Here is a 14732-nt window from a genome sequence, read left to right as displayed (position 1 = left end):
TGGATGTGTCATAGGTCAAAGTTCTTTTACACAGTAAACACGTAAGTCCGCCGGGCGAACAGCGGCAATAGTCCGCCGATCAGGCAGACCGCGAACAGCCGAAATTCCACAAACCGACCGCCGGGCGAACCGTTCGGCCATCCCTAAATATGACTGATTTGTTTTCCACAGATGTAATAAGTGATTTATTGATCCTGTAATGGCTACATCAACTGCTAACCAAATTACCAGGGGTTACTCTAATACCGGCCTACACCTACAGTATATAAGGCTGATTTTAAATGAGTCTCACATGCATGATATTATGCTTAAAGTGGTATTCCACTCCAAAAAACAAAATGTCATTAATGTACTTAATGTACTTGAAAAAATTAAATAAAACAAATTTGGGGAAAAAAAAATATTTTTTTAATTACCTTTTTTCCCTGTTGCTATGTGGTCCCTCGAAATCTGCCTCCTCCAGTGCCTGGGCTCCTGACTTTACTTCCCTTGGCGCAGGAAGGGATATCGCCTCTTTCCCCTCCCTCTGTCAATCTAGGACACGTGACAGGTCCCAGATGATTGCACGGCCAGTCACGGCACGCATGCGCAGTGGGTGCCCAGCTGTGAAGCCACAGCCGAGCGTCCACAGTTAAAATGCTGGCGCCGCCGAACAGAGAGGGAGACGAGCGAGGCTTCGATCCCCTGCATAAATGGACCCTGGGACAGGCAAGTCAGCGGCTGCGGTATTTGTAGCTGCTGACTTTTTTATAGTGGGAAAACCGCTTTAAAAAGTGGTATATTATCTATTAATATCATTAATAGGACCAGAGATGAGACCTAATTTTCTCTGTTCTTTCTCTTAAAACATTTGTTTCTGGCAGTTTTTTTTTTTTTTTTTTTGGTCAAGGAGTAACTGTAGCACCACTGCATAAAGTGCACATTTTACTATGCGCATCCTTTTTATTTGGTCTCTCCCAAGATTTTACCAAAAACACAAGAGCAGAAAAAGCAACAGGCACATATTCTTACTTGGTTCTTTGTCACAGCACAGTATAGTGGACCCTTTGTTTTGGTAATGAATGTTCTTGACTGTGGTGAGCACCAGATTTAAAATGGTTCTTTTGAATCCTGTGGCCCATTCTGCATAACTGGGGTCTTTCTGCTGTGTATCCTTCACAGGGGAACGGTCTCCACATAGCAGCTGCATGGATAAGTGCTCTGGATACTCCCCTGCGGCCACGATTTAGCCTTCAGGATGCACTCAGAGGGCTTTTGTAAATAGCAAGGAAGTGTCCTTTTGTTCATAGTTCTAGACATTTTTCAAATTGGGCATTCCATAAATTCCTACCCCATCCAAGTTATCACCCCTAATAAAACATTAAATTTTTTTTTAAAAACAAGCCCATGACTGTTTTATGGATTAGAATATGCAAACAAAATTCTATGTGACTGGCTGTGCAGCAGGGGGGACCCAGGACAGTAGCGACTCTTATGGGGGTAGTGATACATTTGGGGGCTCGTGCTTGGGATTTGCCCATGGTACCCGGCATGGCAGTTGCCTCTAGCAAACAAAAAATATTGAGCCAGAGACTGTTCTTTGCTATCATGTTGGTGCCATTGTCCATAAAAACCACAGGAAGGTTGCCACCAACCAGCTGTACTGCATGCTCAGTCAATCTAACCGTGGCTGGGGATGGCTACTTGCCATACCCCAGAACTTGCTTTAACCACTGTGGACGATTGCGCACTTGGATTACAAAATACCCAGCGGTCTGCATAGAGCTGGGGAAAGTGAATGTGTGTTGCAATGACCTGCTGAGAACAGTACAGTGTACACAGAGATGTCTGCTGTTGCCTATGACATAAAGCCGGAGGGTTCCTACAGGAGGGGGGTCTATCAGTAGTTCAACCATGGGTGAAGCTAGAGACGGTTCTGATCCTGCTAAAAACAGTGTGGCATGTGTTACAGACTATGCTGTTGCTCATGGTAACCACAGTGAACTTTCATTGCTGCCTACATTCAGTTGCTCAGGCACGATTGGTGCTGAGTAGCAAGTGTCACTGTGTGTACAGTGACCGTGAACATGCTGTTCGTGCCTGAAAACTTCAGTTTAGCCGAGAAGAAGTTACAGAGCGCACGGCAACAAGCCTGCTTTTAAGAACTGTTAGTGCCAGCCAGTTTGCAAACTTGGAGGTAGAGCCATGCCCCAGAGAAAATCCAGCGTATTCTGTATGCAGAGAGAGGAGTAAGATGATGGACGGTGCGTGAGTGTGCCCTGTGCTGACTTGGCTGCCCTAACTGCAGAGGTGACACTGGGCGACACCAGTGTTCGACTGGAGCATCAAGGGGGATTTGTCCTCGGATTGATTGAAAGGGCAGAGAAGCTGTGTCTGCTGTGTCCTGGCTGCAGGAGACCTACCGCTATGGTCAGTTCCTGGTTTCAGTGTGGGCACTGGAACAAGCCCCTAACAAAACTGACCAAGCAAGCAGGAGCCGCTAAACCCACAGCAATCAGGTCTATGTACGGAACAGCCAAAGACATCCCGGAAGGGTTTGAGTGTCAGGACTGAGATTCCCCTGCAAAGACAATCAGCACCTGTGAAGGAGGTTGGGAGTCTGCCTTGGCTTGCAGTCCGGCCAGAGACCTGGTGTCTGACAGTGCTGCCCAGCAGAAACCAGATGTCCCCAGAAGGCCAGCTGTACCCATTCACCCTGTCAACCCCTCCTGGAAGGAGCCAGTGTGTGAAGACACCTCATGAAGACAACTCATCTTTAGGTGAGCCAGAGAGGATCGCCAGGTATGGGGGAATAGACTGAGGGTCACCACAGGTTGCAGGCAGAGTTTGGAGCCAATAGATGCTAACTGGGAAGAATGTCATCACATAGCAGCTCAGAAAGAGAATGGATGTTAGGAGACTCTCAGGAAGATGTGGAGGTGCTTTCAGAGATGTTAGATGCGCCAGAGCCAGCTGAGAGGGCAGAGGGATCCCTGCAGACACCTGTTTATGTCCGGTGGCGGTTCCAGAACAAACCATCCAAGACCCAGACCAGAAGTGCTAAGTACAGGCAGTTGGGCCACTCAATGCCCGTGTCCATCCTGAGAAAGGGAAGCCACGCAAGCTTCCGAGGTTCTCCTGGTTCCAGAGAGAGGTGCAGGGAAGGACATCGCTAGAATGGGGCCTAGATGATCCTTATGTTCCCCATCATGAACATCTTCCAGGACTCATGGTGGAGGACAACCAACCAGGAGTCACTCGGCTGCTGTCAGGGAAGCTGATGGAAAAATTACCAGATTGTCAAACCTGAATTTATATTTGTGAAGGAGACGATGTGAACATTTTAGCCTGATGTAGCAGAGATGGACACACAGTGAGTAGGATCCACAGGAACGATAATTGAAAAGTTACCCCCCCCCCCCCCCCCCGGTACTTAGGATTTTAAGGGCAGGCTCAAAAATATTACATTGTTTTGCTACAAAAATATATAAAAGTTTATTAATGCATAGTAAACACGTTCAATTACATAAAACAGCAAGATATACAGGGGCTCGTATGGAGCTGGCAGATGACGTTGTTGTTTCGTCTCGTTATGCCCGACACGTTTCAGGAGCAAAAGTGTATCCCTTCTACAGGGCCATTTAAGAAAGAAGATCATAAATGATGTAACATAATGTAAGTTAAGAACACATGAATGGGCAGAGAGTACACACATCATATCTGACACCAGTAGTGAAGCATGCATACATACCAGCACCATGGCCCGCACTAGATACATCAGTTAAAAGCAACCAAAAATAGATCTGCATCAGATTAAGGCAATCCCCTCAAGATGGATCCCCCAGGTGTCGGGGGGGGCCACCACGGCCTCGAATGCCCCTCACAGTTGATCCGACCCAGCAGGGGAAGGACACTGCCAGAGAGAAAAGGAAAACATTCCAACTAATGGGGAATGGGGCGTTTTGTTTTTTTTTGCATTGGACTTAAAGCCTGACATTTAAAAAAGGGACAGTACGTTGGATTTATGTCCTGGGTTAAAGCTGCACAAACCCAAAAAGCTGAACCAATGGAGGAGCTAATTAAACAGCTATCCATTGCTAATATTCAAGTGCAGACTCACCACAAGGAAGTGGTTAGCAACCCAGCTGGAGATACAACAAACTCATCACAAAGAGACCTTGGCTCAGCAGAAAAAGTACTCAGCCCAGCAGGCGACCCAGCAAGGGGTTATGCAGGCTCAGGTGACTGCCTTACAAGAAACAGTGCAGCAGCTTTCTAAGGGGCTTGAGCAAGGGAATGTTGCCCCTGGCATCCAGGTGACCGTGAAGGCAAGCCATTTTCTGCACAAGTTGTCCGAGTGATGATGTAGAAGCATTTCTTGCTACATTTGAGAGGACGGCAGAGAGAGAGAAGGGTGGCCGCAGGACCAGTGGGCCAGCCTCATTGCTCCTTTCCTCACTAGAGATCCTCAAAAAGCCTACTTCAACCTGTCACCCGATAATGCTAAAGATTATCAAAAGCTAAAAGGCAGAAATTCTGGCTCATCTGGGGGTGACTACGGGCGTTCGGCATGACCTGGGGCAACTGGTAAAAAAAAAATGGCTGCAGCCCGACTTGTTGTCTGGGCCCCAAATCGTGGCGTGGGTCATGCTTGACCGATACCGGAGGTCCCTGCCAGACGACCTTCAACTGTGGATCAGCCATGGAGACCCCAAAACAGTGAACCTCCTTGTCGAGATGGTGGAAAGATATACAGTGGTGGATGATCTACTTGGCCCTACCATGCACCCAGTCCCAGTGTGCCATGACCTATTCGATCAACTGCAGCCCTTCGTAAGAATGTCCCAAGGAGCTCTGGAATAAAAATCCCGCAAGGCCAAGAGTCACTCTCCGTCCCTCCTCAGCAGTCTGTTCCTGTTCGGAACGGGGGGGTGTACAATGTTGGAGGTGTCATTCCAGGGCTATACCCGGGCACACTGCCCACTGCAAGAGGAGGCCATGGAATGGTTCTCCGGAGAGGGTCTTTTTATGCCCATAAAGCTTGCACAACACATCTTGACCTTGGTTAGGGGAAATTTGAGTGTGAAGTTCTAGTGAACCACCTCCTGCCAGGGCTTTGTTGGACTCTGGAAGCACGTTAACCCTGGTTAATCCCAGAGTAATTGGGAGGATCGGCCCAGTAAGTAAAACTTTACGGTTGTGTGCATTCACAAGGATACTTGAGTGCCCTTTCATCTCGGTGTCCATCTCCAGAGTCTGTGGCACTAGTACAGAAGAGGTGGGGGTGGTGAAGAACTTGGTGCATGATGTTCAGAGATGATCCAGAGACTGGAGAGAAACTAGCCCCTCTGTTCCTGTTGTTGAGGGGAATAATCCTGAACTACCAAATGTTATTAATGCTAATGGTATATATATATATATATATATATATATATATATATATATATATATATATATATATATATATATATATATAATATAGTGTTCCACTCCAGGAGATGAAAATTAGCTGCAGCCTACCCCAGCTGTACCCACAAGTGTGAAATCAGTGAAGGAATGAGAAATTTTTGTAAGATTCGCGCTGCTAAGTGTTACCAATGTGACAGAGCATGTTAATAAAATCCTTGGAAGATTAAATGAAAAATAGAATGAAAAAAAGGAAATAAATAATAAAATGAAAAAAAAAAAAAAAAAAAAGTTGTACTGTCACTTTAAGACATCATATACAAGGTGCAAATGTGTTAAATGTGCAAACACACTTATTGATCAGTTTTTTGAACACCTTACTGAGTATGTATCCAAAAAGTGTCAATTTTTTTAGTGATTCCAAATTGCACAGATCAGCAAATTAACATCAACCTATAGAATCCATTCAATTTGAAAGTTCATAAAAAATAGTTGTAAAGTAAAAAAATTATTTGAATCTACAAATTTGGTGACTCTTCACATGCGCTCCCCACTGTGTAAATCCGTAAATAAAAGTTTATTGCATAAAAGTTTAGTAAAAAGCACCGTCACTAGTGCCAAAAGGTAGTACATGATTTTGCAACAAAATCAGACGCCTTGCATTCCACAGACCAGAAACTCAAAAACCAGCACCATTTCCGTACACCTCACGCCCTTTATACCATGCAGTTGCCCAGCAATGTGCCGAAAGCAGCCTGGTTTTGTTTAATGGTGATAAAAGTAATCATGATACTGTTAAGGATGCCAAAATATGTGTTTTCCCAGACCTACCTGAATACTTAGGGGGAACCTTCTCCACTTTAGGTAATGCTGGGGGAAGAGGATGAGGAAGTGGCCTCTACCCCTGCCCTGCCGGGTTTGGGTGTTCCCCTGGGGGTATTAGGTACTGCCCAGATGCAGGAACCCACTGGTCCGGGCATCGGAACAGGTTGTAGTAGTAAATGGGGTTCCCCAAGAGCCAGGTGTGAATGAGTGATGGCCACATTTCACAGTATGTAATGAATTTATCGGGTTAAAGTAATAGAAAATGTGGTGGAACAATTCTTGGTACTTCAACAGTATAGACAAAAGGTTCTGAACTTGGCCCCTGACAATGTTTTAGGGGGACACCTGGGAATTGAGAAGACAAAAGGCAAGGATCACCGACCGGTTTTACTGGCCGGGTCTGAAAGTAGGGATAAAGTAATACTGTACCTCTTGTCCCACCTGTCAGTTGACCGCTCCAGTGACTCACTTCCATAAGCCCTTTGGTCCCTCTGCCCATAAATGAGGTCCTTGTTCAAAAGGATAGTCATGGATATAGTGGGTCCCTTGGTAAACTCTGCTTGAGGTTACTCCTACATACTAGTGATCCTTGACTATGCCACTCGATATCCTAAGGCACTACCCCTGTGGAATACCTCCTCTAAGGCTATCGCCCAGGAGTTATTCCAGTTTACATGGACTGGTTTTCCTAAGTAAATACTCAGACCAGAGCATTCTATTTATGTCGAGGGTTATGGCCGATGTGTGCAAGCTGTTCTGGATTACACAGCTGCACACATCAGTCTACCATCCCCAAACGGACAGCTTGGTGGAATGCTTTAATAAGACTTTTAAGGCCATGCTCAAGAGAGTGGTACAAAGGCATGGGAACGACTGGGACTGCCTGTTACCGGCTCTCTTTCCTATTTGGAAAGTGCCCCAGGTCTCCACTGGTTTAACACCCTTTCAGTTGGTATATGAGCAGAGACCATGCTTGACTTTGTTAAAGAGGAATGGGAAAGTGAACCTATCCAGCACAAGTGTTCTCAAATATGTCTCCCAAATGCAGGAAAGGATCATAAGCGTGATGCCACTGGTCAAGGAACATTTGCAAAAAGCCAAGGAAGCTAAACTAGGCTCTTCCACGTGGGGGATCAAGTGGCAGTGTTGATTCCTACTGTGGAAAGTAAGTAGTGAGGTCCCTTTTTGAAGTTGTGGAAAAAATGGGGGAGGTAAATGATAAAGGAGAGGCTGTCAATGGCTGGGGAGCGGTGATGCCTCGGGCTAGCGTAAACTTGTTAAAGCCTTAGGTGGACAGAGGACCGGTGGCCTCCCTGGCTGGTGCAAGACTTGAGCCTCAGGATGGGGTTAAGTGTGTCCAAGTAGCAAATACCCTGTCTAAAATCCAAAGTCAGCAAGCAAAGGAGTTCTTGCAGAGAAATAAAGAAAAATTTTCAGACTTGCCAGGTCCAACTAATGTCAGAGAGCGCGATATTATCACGGAACCAGGAGTCAGTTTTTTTGTCCAGCCTTACCTTATCCCAGAGGTTCAAAGGAAGGCTGTTTCTGAGGAAGTGAAGAAGATGTTAGACTTGGAGATTATTTAAGAATCTCAAAGTGAGTGGTCGAGCCCGATTGTGTTGGTACCAAAGCCCAATGAGACTCTGCAATTCTGCAATGATTTCCAGAAGCTTAATGAAGTTAACCCCATGCCCCGGATAGATTAGCTTATTGAGAGACTAGATCCAGACAGGCATATCACTATGTTAGACCTTACTAAGGGGTATTGGCATATCCCATTGACTAAGGTGGCTAGAGAACTGATTTTTCTACCCCAGAGGGGTGTTTTCAATACAAAAGAATGTCTTTTGGACTACAAACTGCTCCAGCGAGCAATGGATAGGATTTTACGACCTTACCAGGAGTGTGCCTCTGTGTACTTGGACGACATGGTAATTTTTAGCAGAGACTGGGAATCACACTTGCCCAAAGTCCAGGCATTACTGGACTCCCTTTGGAAGGAGGGGTTTACAATAAACCCTGAAAAATGTGCTTTGGAAATGGAGGAGGTGAAATACCTAGCACATATCGTGGGTAGAGGGCTGGTGAAACCTCAGGTCAGCAAGGTAGATGCTATACAAAACTGGCCCCACCCCCTCACAAAGAAGCAGGTACATGTATTCATGGGCATGGTGGGATACTACAGGAGGTTTGTTCCCAACTTTGCCTCATTGGCCGTTTCATTGATCGATCTGATTAAGGGTTGGAAATCGATAATGGTTGACTGGAATGCAGACACCGAAAAGGCTTTTTTGGAGCTCAAGTTGGCACTGTGCCAACACCCTGTGCTGATAGCTCCCAATTTTTCAAAAGAGTTCATTGTCCAGACTGATGCTTCTGATGTAGGATTGGAAGCTGTTTTATTACAGGTTGTTCAAGGCGAGGAGCAACTGGTAGTCTTCCTCAGTAGGAAGTTGACACCAGAGGAGAAAAGCTACACTGTAGTTGAGTGAGAGTGTCTGACCATTAAGTGGGCTCTGGAATCCCTCAAAAATGATCTCTTGGGGAGGAATTTTAGGCTGATGCCAGGATTACTCGTTGGTTCCTGGCACTCCAGGAATTTAAGTTTGTAGTGGAGCAAAGGCCTGGGAGACTGCATCAAAATGTCCATTGTTTTAGCTCCACTGTTGCCACCACCTCCTTGGCGTTGGGTTAGAGGGGGGATATGTACAGGACGTCGTTGCTGGTTCCTGGAAGGATGTTATATTTCCCCTCTGTTTGGGCTGTGGTCCCTTTAAGGGAACAAAAGGGTTAACTCACTGATCAGAGGAAGTGGGTTTAAAAAAAAAAAAAAAGACAGGAAGTTGTAGGTGTGGGCAGAGGAGCTTAGAGGAGACTGTGGATGGTGCACGGTGGATTGGTGTGCAGTTGTGAAAGTGCATGGCAGTGTTCTGCCTGAAAACATGCTAGCAGGGGAAGTTACCATCTAAAAAAAACAGGTACTGTTTTACTGCGATGGCAGGTCTGAACTCTGCAAGTCTGTAAGGCTTATATTTCCTTCTGTTATATTGCTGGCGTGAAGCTGTAGAGCTGCAAAGCCTGTGCAAAGATCTAGCTGGTTCCCCCAACTTGACAACCTGTATATACAAATCACTGGCAGCCCCTCTATTATAGGTAGGCATAGCACATTTTACCTTTCTTTTATAAAAACGAGGATCATAAATACCATTTTAGAACGATCTTCAGGCTGGTCACGTGACTCGCGGACGCTGTATACTTCCGATACATGGCTTCTGCAGGAGGGGCCAAGTTCTTCCTCTGACGTCAGCCAGAGAGATTACATGGCCGCTCAGCCCCTCCTGCAGCAGCCCTGGAAACTGGCTGAAAGTTACATGACCAGCCTAAAGATTTTTTTTTCTTTTTCATACACCACAGGACACAGAGCCTTGTTTATTACTTAATGGGTTGTATAGCTCACCAATAGGTGATTGGACACTGGCACACCCAATGAAGACAAGTCCTCCTCTATATAAGCGTTCCCATAAGGAGAATACCTCCGTTTTTTCAGCAGTGTCTAAGGTGTTGGTCACAGTTAAAGATGTGCCAACAAGAAAAGAAAAGAAAAAAAAAATAAAAAATGGATGGTACCCGGGCCTCGTGGAAGAGCGAGGTTTTTCCTGTAATGTCCCTCTTGTAGGACTGGGCTCTGGAATCCAGTACTTTGGGCACGTATTAAAAAATGTGCAAAGATACTCTGGCAGAGTCTTCTACAGGTCCAGGGAAGAGGCCTCCTTTAGATAGGAACCCAGAAGGTTGAAACAACACTACCCGCCGTAATGGGTGAAGATTGGATCTGTCTGGTCTTCAGCAGTTCCTGTGGCGGGGAGAAGGTAAGTGAGAAAATCCTATGAAAACATCTCCTGAGTAGCTGCATGTCTTACCTGTTTCCGCCACTGGATGGAGTAAAGAGGCACCTGGTGTTCTACGTTCTTACGAAAGCTCAGTGCCAGTCTGTTGAGGCTCACTTGCTCAGCTGCAGGCTCTGCCACAACTGTGTATGGGGGTCCCTCGTAGTCCAGGATCCACGACACTCGTTACCCTAGGCACATGCACGGGGGGGGCGCACTTTGAAGCCAGTTGGCGGGGAAACAGGGGGGGTGTGCACGCCAGCCACAGCACAGGCGCAGGGCGGAATTTTTTTAATAAACTCCCAGACGCCAGAGCTCTGCATACAAGAGAGACACAGCAGCTTGGGGCATTTAAGCAACTCCATGTGTGTTGGATGCAGGCACACCAAGATGCCTACTCAGCATCAGGCTGTGCAAATTAGCAGCATATTGTTTGTATTGCTAGACTAGCTCAGCAGTTGATGCACCTGCATTAGTATCTCTGATTTTTTCTAGCTTAGGACTATGCCTTCCTGTAGAAGAAGTTCAGGGGCAGAGAAGAGGGGCACTAAGGTGTCGTCATCCGATTTGGGGGGTCCTAGTCATGCTTGCAGGGTTCCATCCTCCCCTTCTAGACATGATGCAGCCGCACAGGATGAGCCATTGTCCCTGTCAGGCTTCTCTTAATATGGCAGCTCCTGCACATGTCACTGAGGACATTTTAGCAGCAGCATTAAATGGTTTAGAGGAAAACAATCACTACTTTAATCACTAGGTCCTCGCAGAAGAGCAGGTACTGATGATGATAATAAATGATTATTATTAATGATGATGATACTACATCAGGGACAATGATCAGGAGCAGTCGGATAATTCTGGGGAATCAGAGGGGGCTTTATTTGCCTCTAGGGTTTTCAAATTGCAGGTGCAATGCTATGCAGAAGCCGTACGTGCTGAATTCTTTCCCTAATGCACAAATTATAACTGGATATTAAAGAGGAAGTAAACCCTGATGAGTTTACTTCCTCTTTCATTCCCTGCAAAGGTAAAGCATAATGGACTACTATGCATGGACTAATAGGCCTCAAAAAAAAAAAAAAAAAAAATGTGGACGCAAAGCACTGCACTCCAAGCCCACCCACCCAGAACGCGTCTGCTGTTAGCTTGAAAGATGTCATGTGACATCCAGTCAGGATAAAGGAACCACCGCCCAGCTATCATTTTGCAATAGGCTGGGCGGGAAGTGGTTAAAACATAATTTTTATTGAACTTTTGTGACACTACCAATTTTAACAGATTTGTATCCAGTATCAATGTCTCTCTGCTGTTTTTCTTTGGTGCTTATCGCTTATATATGTTACCCAAACATTTCATATTTATGACATGTGCCTGTTTTACCATGTATTTGTATTAAAAAGTATCCTGTTCTTTGTGGTGACACAACCCCCCCTTCACAGCTCTTCAATGTGAAGATGGGTGTCAAGCTGTTTCTCTGTCACTTGCTGACATGTTCCCCTGCAGTCCCTTCCCCCAGCTTTATAAGTCTCTCTTGTGGCTGAAAACAGAGTTCATGGGATAACATCTACAAAAAAATATATACTGTATATACAGTACTGTGAAAATTTTTTTCCCCCTTCCTGATTTTTATTTTTTTTGCATATTTCTGATATTTCTCACACTTAAAGGATTCAGATCATTAAACAAATTTTAGCATTACACAATGATAACCTGAGTAAATCCAGGATGTCGTTTTTAAATTATTATCTCATTTATTAAGGGAAAAAAGCAGTTCAAACCTGCCCAGCCCGATGTGAAAAAGTAATTGCCCGAATCATGAACAAACTGTGATAAACCACAATGTTTTAGAAAGCGGAGTTAAATTTCACTTGTCACACCCAGGCCTGATTACTGCCAGAACTGTTAAATCAAGAACGGTGTTTAGCTGCATTTGACGTTTTTAGGCGCTTTTACATTATAGAGAGTGTTTTCAATAAAAAACGCCCCAAAAAACGCTGACGTGGAAAAACGCTAATGTAAAAAAGCAGCTAAACAAAAAAATTGTGTTTTTAGCACTGCTGTAGCGCTGGCATTTTTTAAAATGTCCTGTGTGCATGAGCCCTTACTGTGAGATGTGTGGATAACTCAGACAAAACAATCTTACCTTGCTAGGTCTTTTTTTACACTGGACCCACACTTGCATGCACCCTTATGTCATATTGGGACACATTACCTGTCCATGCAGCCACTATGTCCCAGTAGGTGTCAATGGGACTGCCTGCATGGGGATGCATGGAATACCTGTGGATCCCAATGTGACTAAAACACCGTCCTGCAGGGGCATACAGTATTGTACACCCTGTGTGAACAAGGCCTTACCAGTCTTAGGCTCTCATACAGATGGAGATTACCGAATGTTAAAATATTTATTGAGCAACGTGTACCTGTTGCAATTTGTTAATCAGCAACAATTTCATTATTCCGTAAAATGAAATAAAAATATTCTCCACCTTGTTTGTGTTTGACAAGTCGCATTCCAAGTCGCACCCAATTATTTTCAATGGCACCCGTTCAAATTGGTATGACTTGAAGTCAGAGCAACTTTGAAAAAGGTGCCTGCTCTAATTTGTTATTACTTTTGATGCAATTTTGAGCCATAGAATGTCAAGTTGGATCAAAATTGCACCAAAAATTGCATCAAAGTAACATTGGAAATCACGTGACTTTGGAGTTGCACTGATTTGAATGAAGCCTAACGGCGATATAACAAATATATACAAATCATACAAAACAAGCAATCTGCTCTTCCTGTGACCTTATAAAATATTTACAAGTACCTACCTGTGTACACATTTCCCGACACATTGAGTTGTCCTTTGCCTGATAGCAGCAAGAAGAATCTATAAAACACATAAAGCTTTACTTAGATCCCACATAAATTACTGTGATATGCATATATAAAAAAGTAAAAGAAATCTTAAAATTGTATATGTTTAACATACAGGTTTTATGTTGAATATTTCCAGCTACCACCTGATTTAAATTTTTTTGGGGATTGAACGTTTTTTTTTTTTTTTTTTTTTTTTTTTAATCATACGAACCAACTGTTGCCATATACAGTAAAAAAAGTATTTAAAAAAGGCTTACCTGCAAAAAGAAAAAGGCTAACACCTACCCTTGCTACCATATGCGCTGCCGATCTTCACTGCTGTTAAGCACCACACTGTCTGTAAAACCAACACCTGAACACTTTTTCTTTGCAATGAAGCATTCTATAAAGCTTTTTAGTCATCAACAGTCATAACTGACATGTCTTTTGAAGTATGTGTGAAAAATACGCGTTAGATTCTACTCTGCAATAAAGCAAGCGTTTGTTGCCTCTTTTCTGAAAGTGAAGTCAATAACAAAAACACCAACGTTATCATTTAAGCCACTAGAACACAGGTTATTTAAATTTCCTGGGGAATTTATATGATAAATCGATAGCATGGCTGCGGGAGTCACTCTTGTTCCCTCATACACCAATTTGGTGAGGGGCCATTTATAGGCCAATGGCTTTCTGGATCAATAACTCTTTTCCCTCCAGTATGATATTTTATTACTACTATATAGACATAATTATATGGGATAATTCACTACATACAGACTTTATTTTTTATGAACCTCCAACTTTCAAATATTAAATAAAATCCAAACCACAATTTAAACAGCAAGAAAATCATATCTCCTTCACAGGATTACCACTACCCAAAATGGTAAATATTCCTTTTAACCAGTTGTGCTGTCAAAATTACCACACAAGATGATTTTAATTTCAATCTTTCTGGGACCTTATTACTGCAAAAGGTTAAAATGCCCGACTTGCACTTGACCTTGGACCCCTCCATGAGGGGGGAAGACATCATCCTCCAGTTTTCACATTGCACTCGGTAATCACTGTTGCTTTTTAGTTTAATTCACACTCTAGTATATTTGTCCTTCATATCTCACATTATCTTAATCCATATTGCTCTGATATAGGTACAGATTGGTAGGCTTTTTACATAAAACAGGCACAGGGACACATATCATTATGGTACAGAGGGGATGGGAGGATTTTATACTGTTAGCCCCCTGGACATTCATATCACCAAATCCGTCGGATAATTTCCGACGGATTTTGTCCAAAACGGGTGTTGCCTACACACAGTCGGACAAAGTTGTTGGAATTTCCGGTCGTCAAGAATGCGGTGACGTAAACCACGGACTATAAAAAAGGGAAGTTCAGAACTACGTGCGGTACCCTTTGGGCCTGCTGATCTCATGTTTATCGCATGTTAGTAGAAGTTTGGTTAGAGGCGATTCACGCTTTTCAGACTTGTGCTTCAGATCATTACTGCTCTACAGTTTGTGCTTGTGGGTGCGTATCTGCTTATCAGTGCGTGTAGTCAGTTTGCATTTGTTTGTCATTGCGGCCGATATCTTGATATAGTACGCTTTGATCTCCAGTGCTTATTGTCCGCTCGTTTATGGTTTTCAGTTCGTTCTTTCAGGCCTTGCTGTTTATCAGTGCTTTCTTTTAGTTGGTTCTGACCAGGCGACTGTTTTGAAGCCATGTTTCGTGTACGTATTCGTCGTAGAGTCCATGCTCTGCAGAGTCTTGGTGTTGGGCTTTTAGCT

At 44.1% G+C, this 14732-nt stretch overlaps 1 protein-coding gene across 8 annotated transcripts in view; it reads right to left on the bottom strand.

Annotated features, from left to right (window-relative positions):
- Nucleotides 1-14732, bottom strand: part of RECK (reversion inducing cysteine rich protein with kazal motifs) — a 909451-nt gene that overhangs the window by 843824 nt on the left and 50895 nt on the right. For all 8 annotated transcript variants that reach the window (XM_077491985.1, XM_077491988.1, XM_077491986.1 and 5 more), the window contains exon 2: nucleotides 12915-12973. In XM_077491985.1, the coding sequence (XP_077348111.1) occupies nucleotides 12915-12973 (59 nt within the window). The remainder of the gene's footprint in view (nucleotides 1-12914; nucleotides 12974-14732) is intronic.

Source organism: Lithobates pipiens, unplaced genomic scaffold (genome assembly GCF_037356315.1).
Source record: "Lithobates pipiens isolate NorthernLeopardFrog02 unplaced genomic scaffold, aLitPip1_a1.2 Scaffold_19, whole genome shotgun sequence".
Taxonomy (NCBI): Eukaryota; Metazoa; Chordata; class Amphibia; order Anura; family Ranidae; genus Lithobates; species Lithobates pipiens.
Note: the sequence above shows the minus strand (reverse complement) of the source record. Positions and strands in the feature narration are given on the sequence as shown.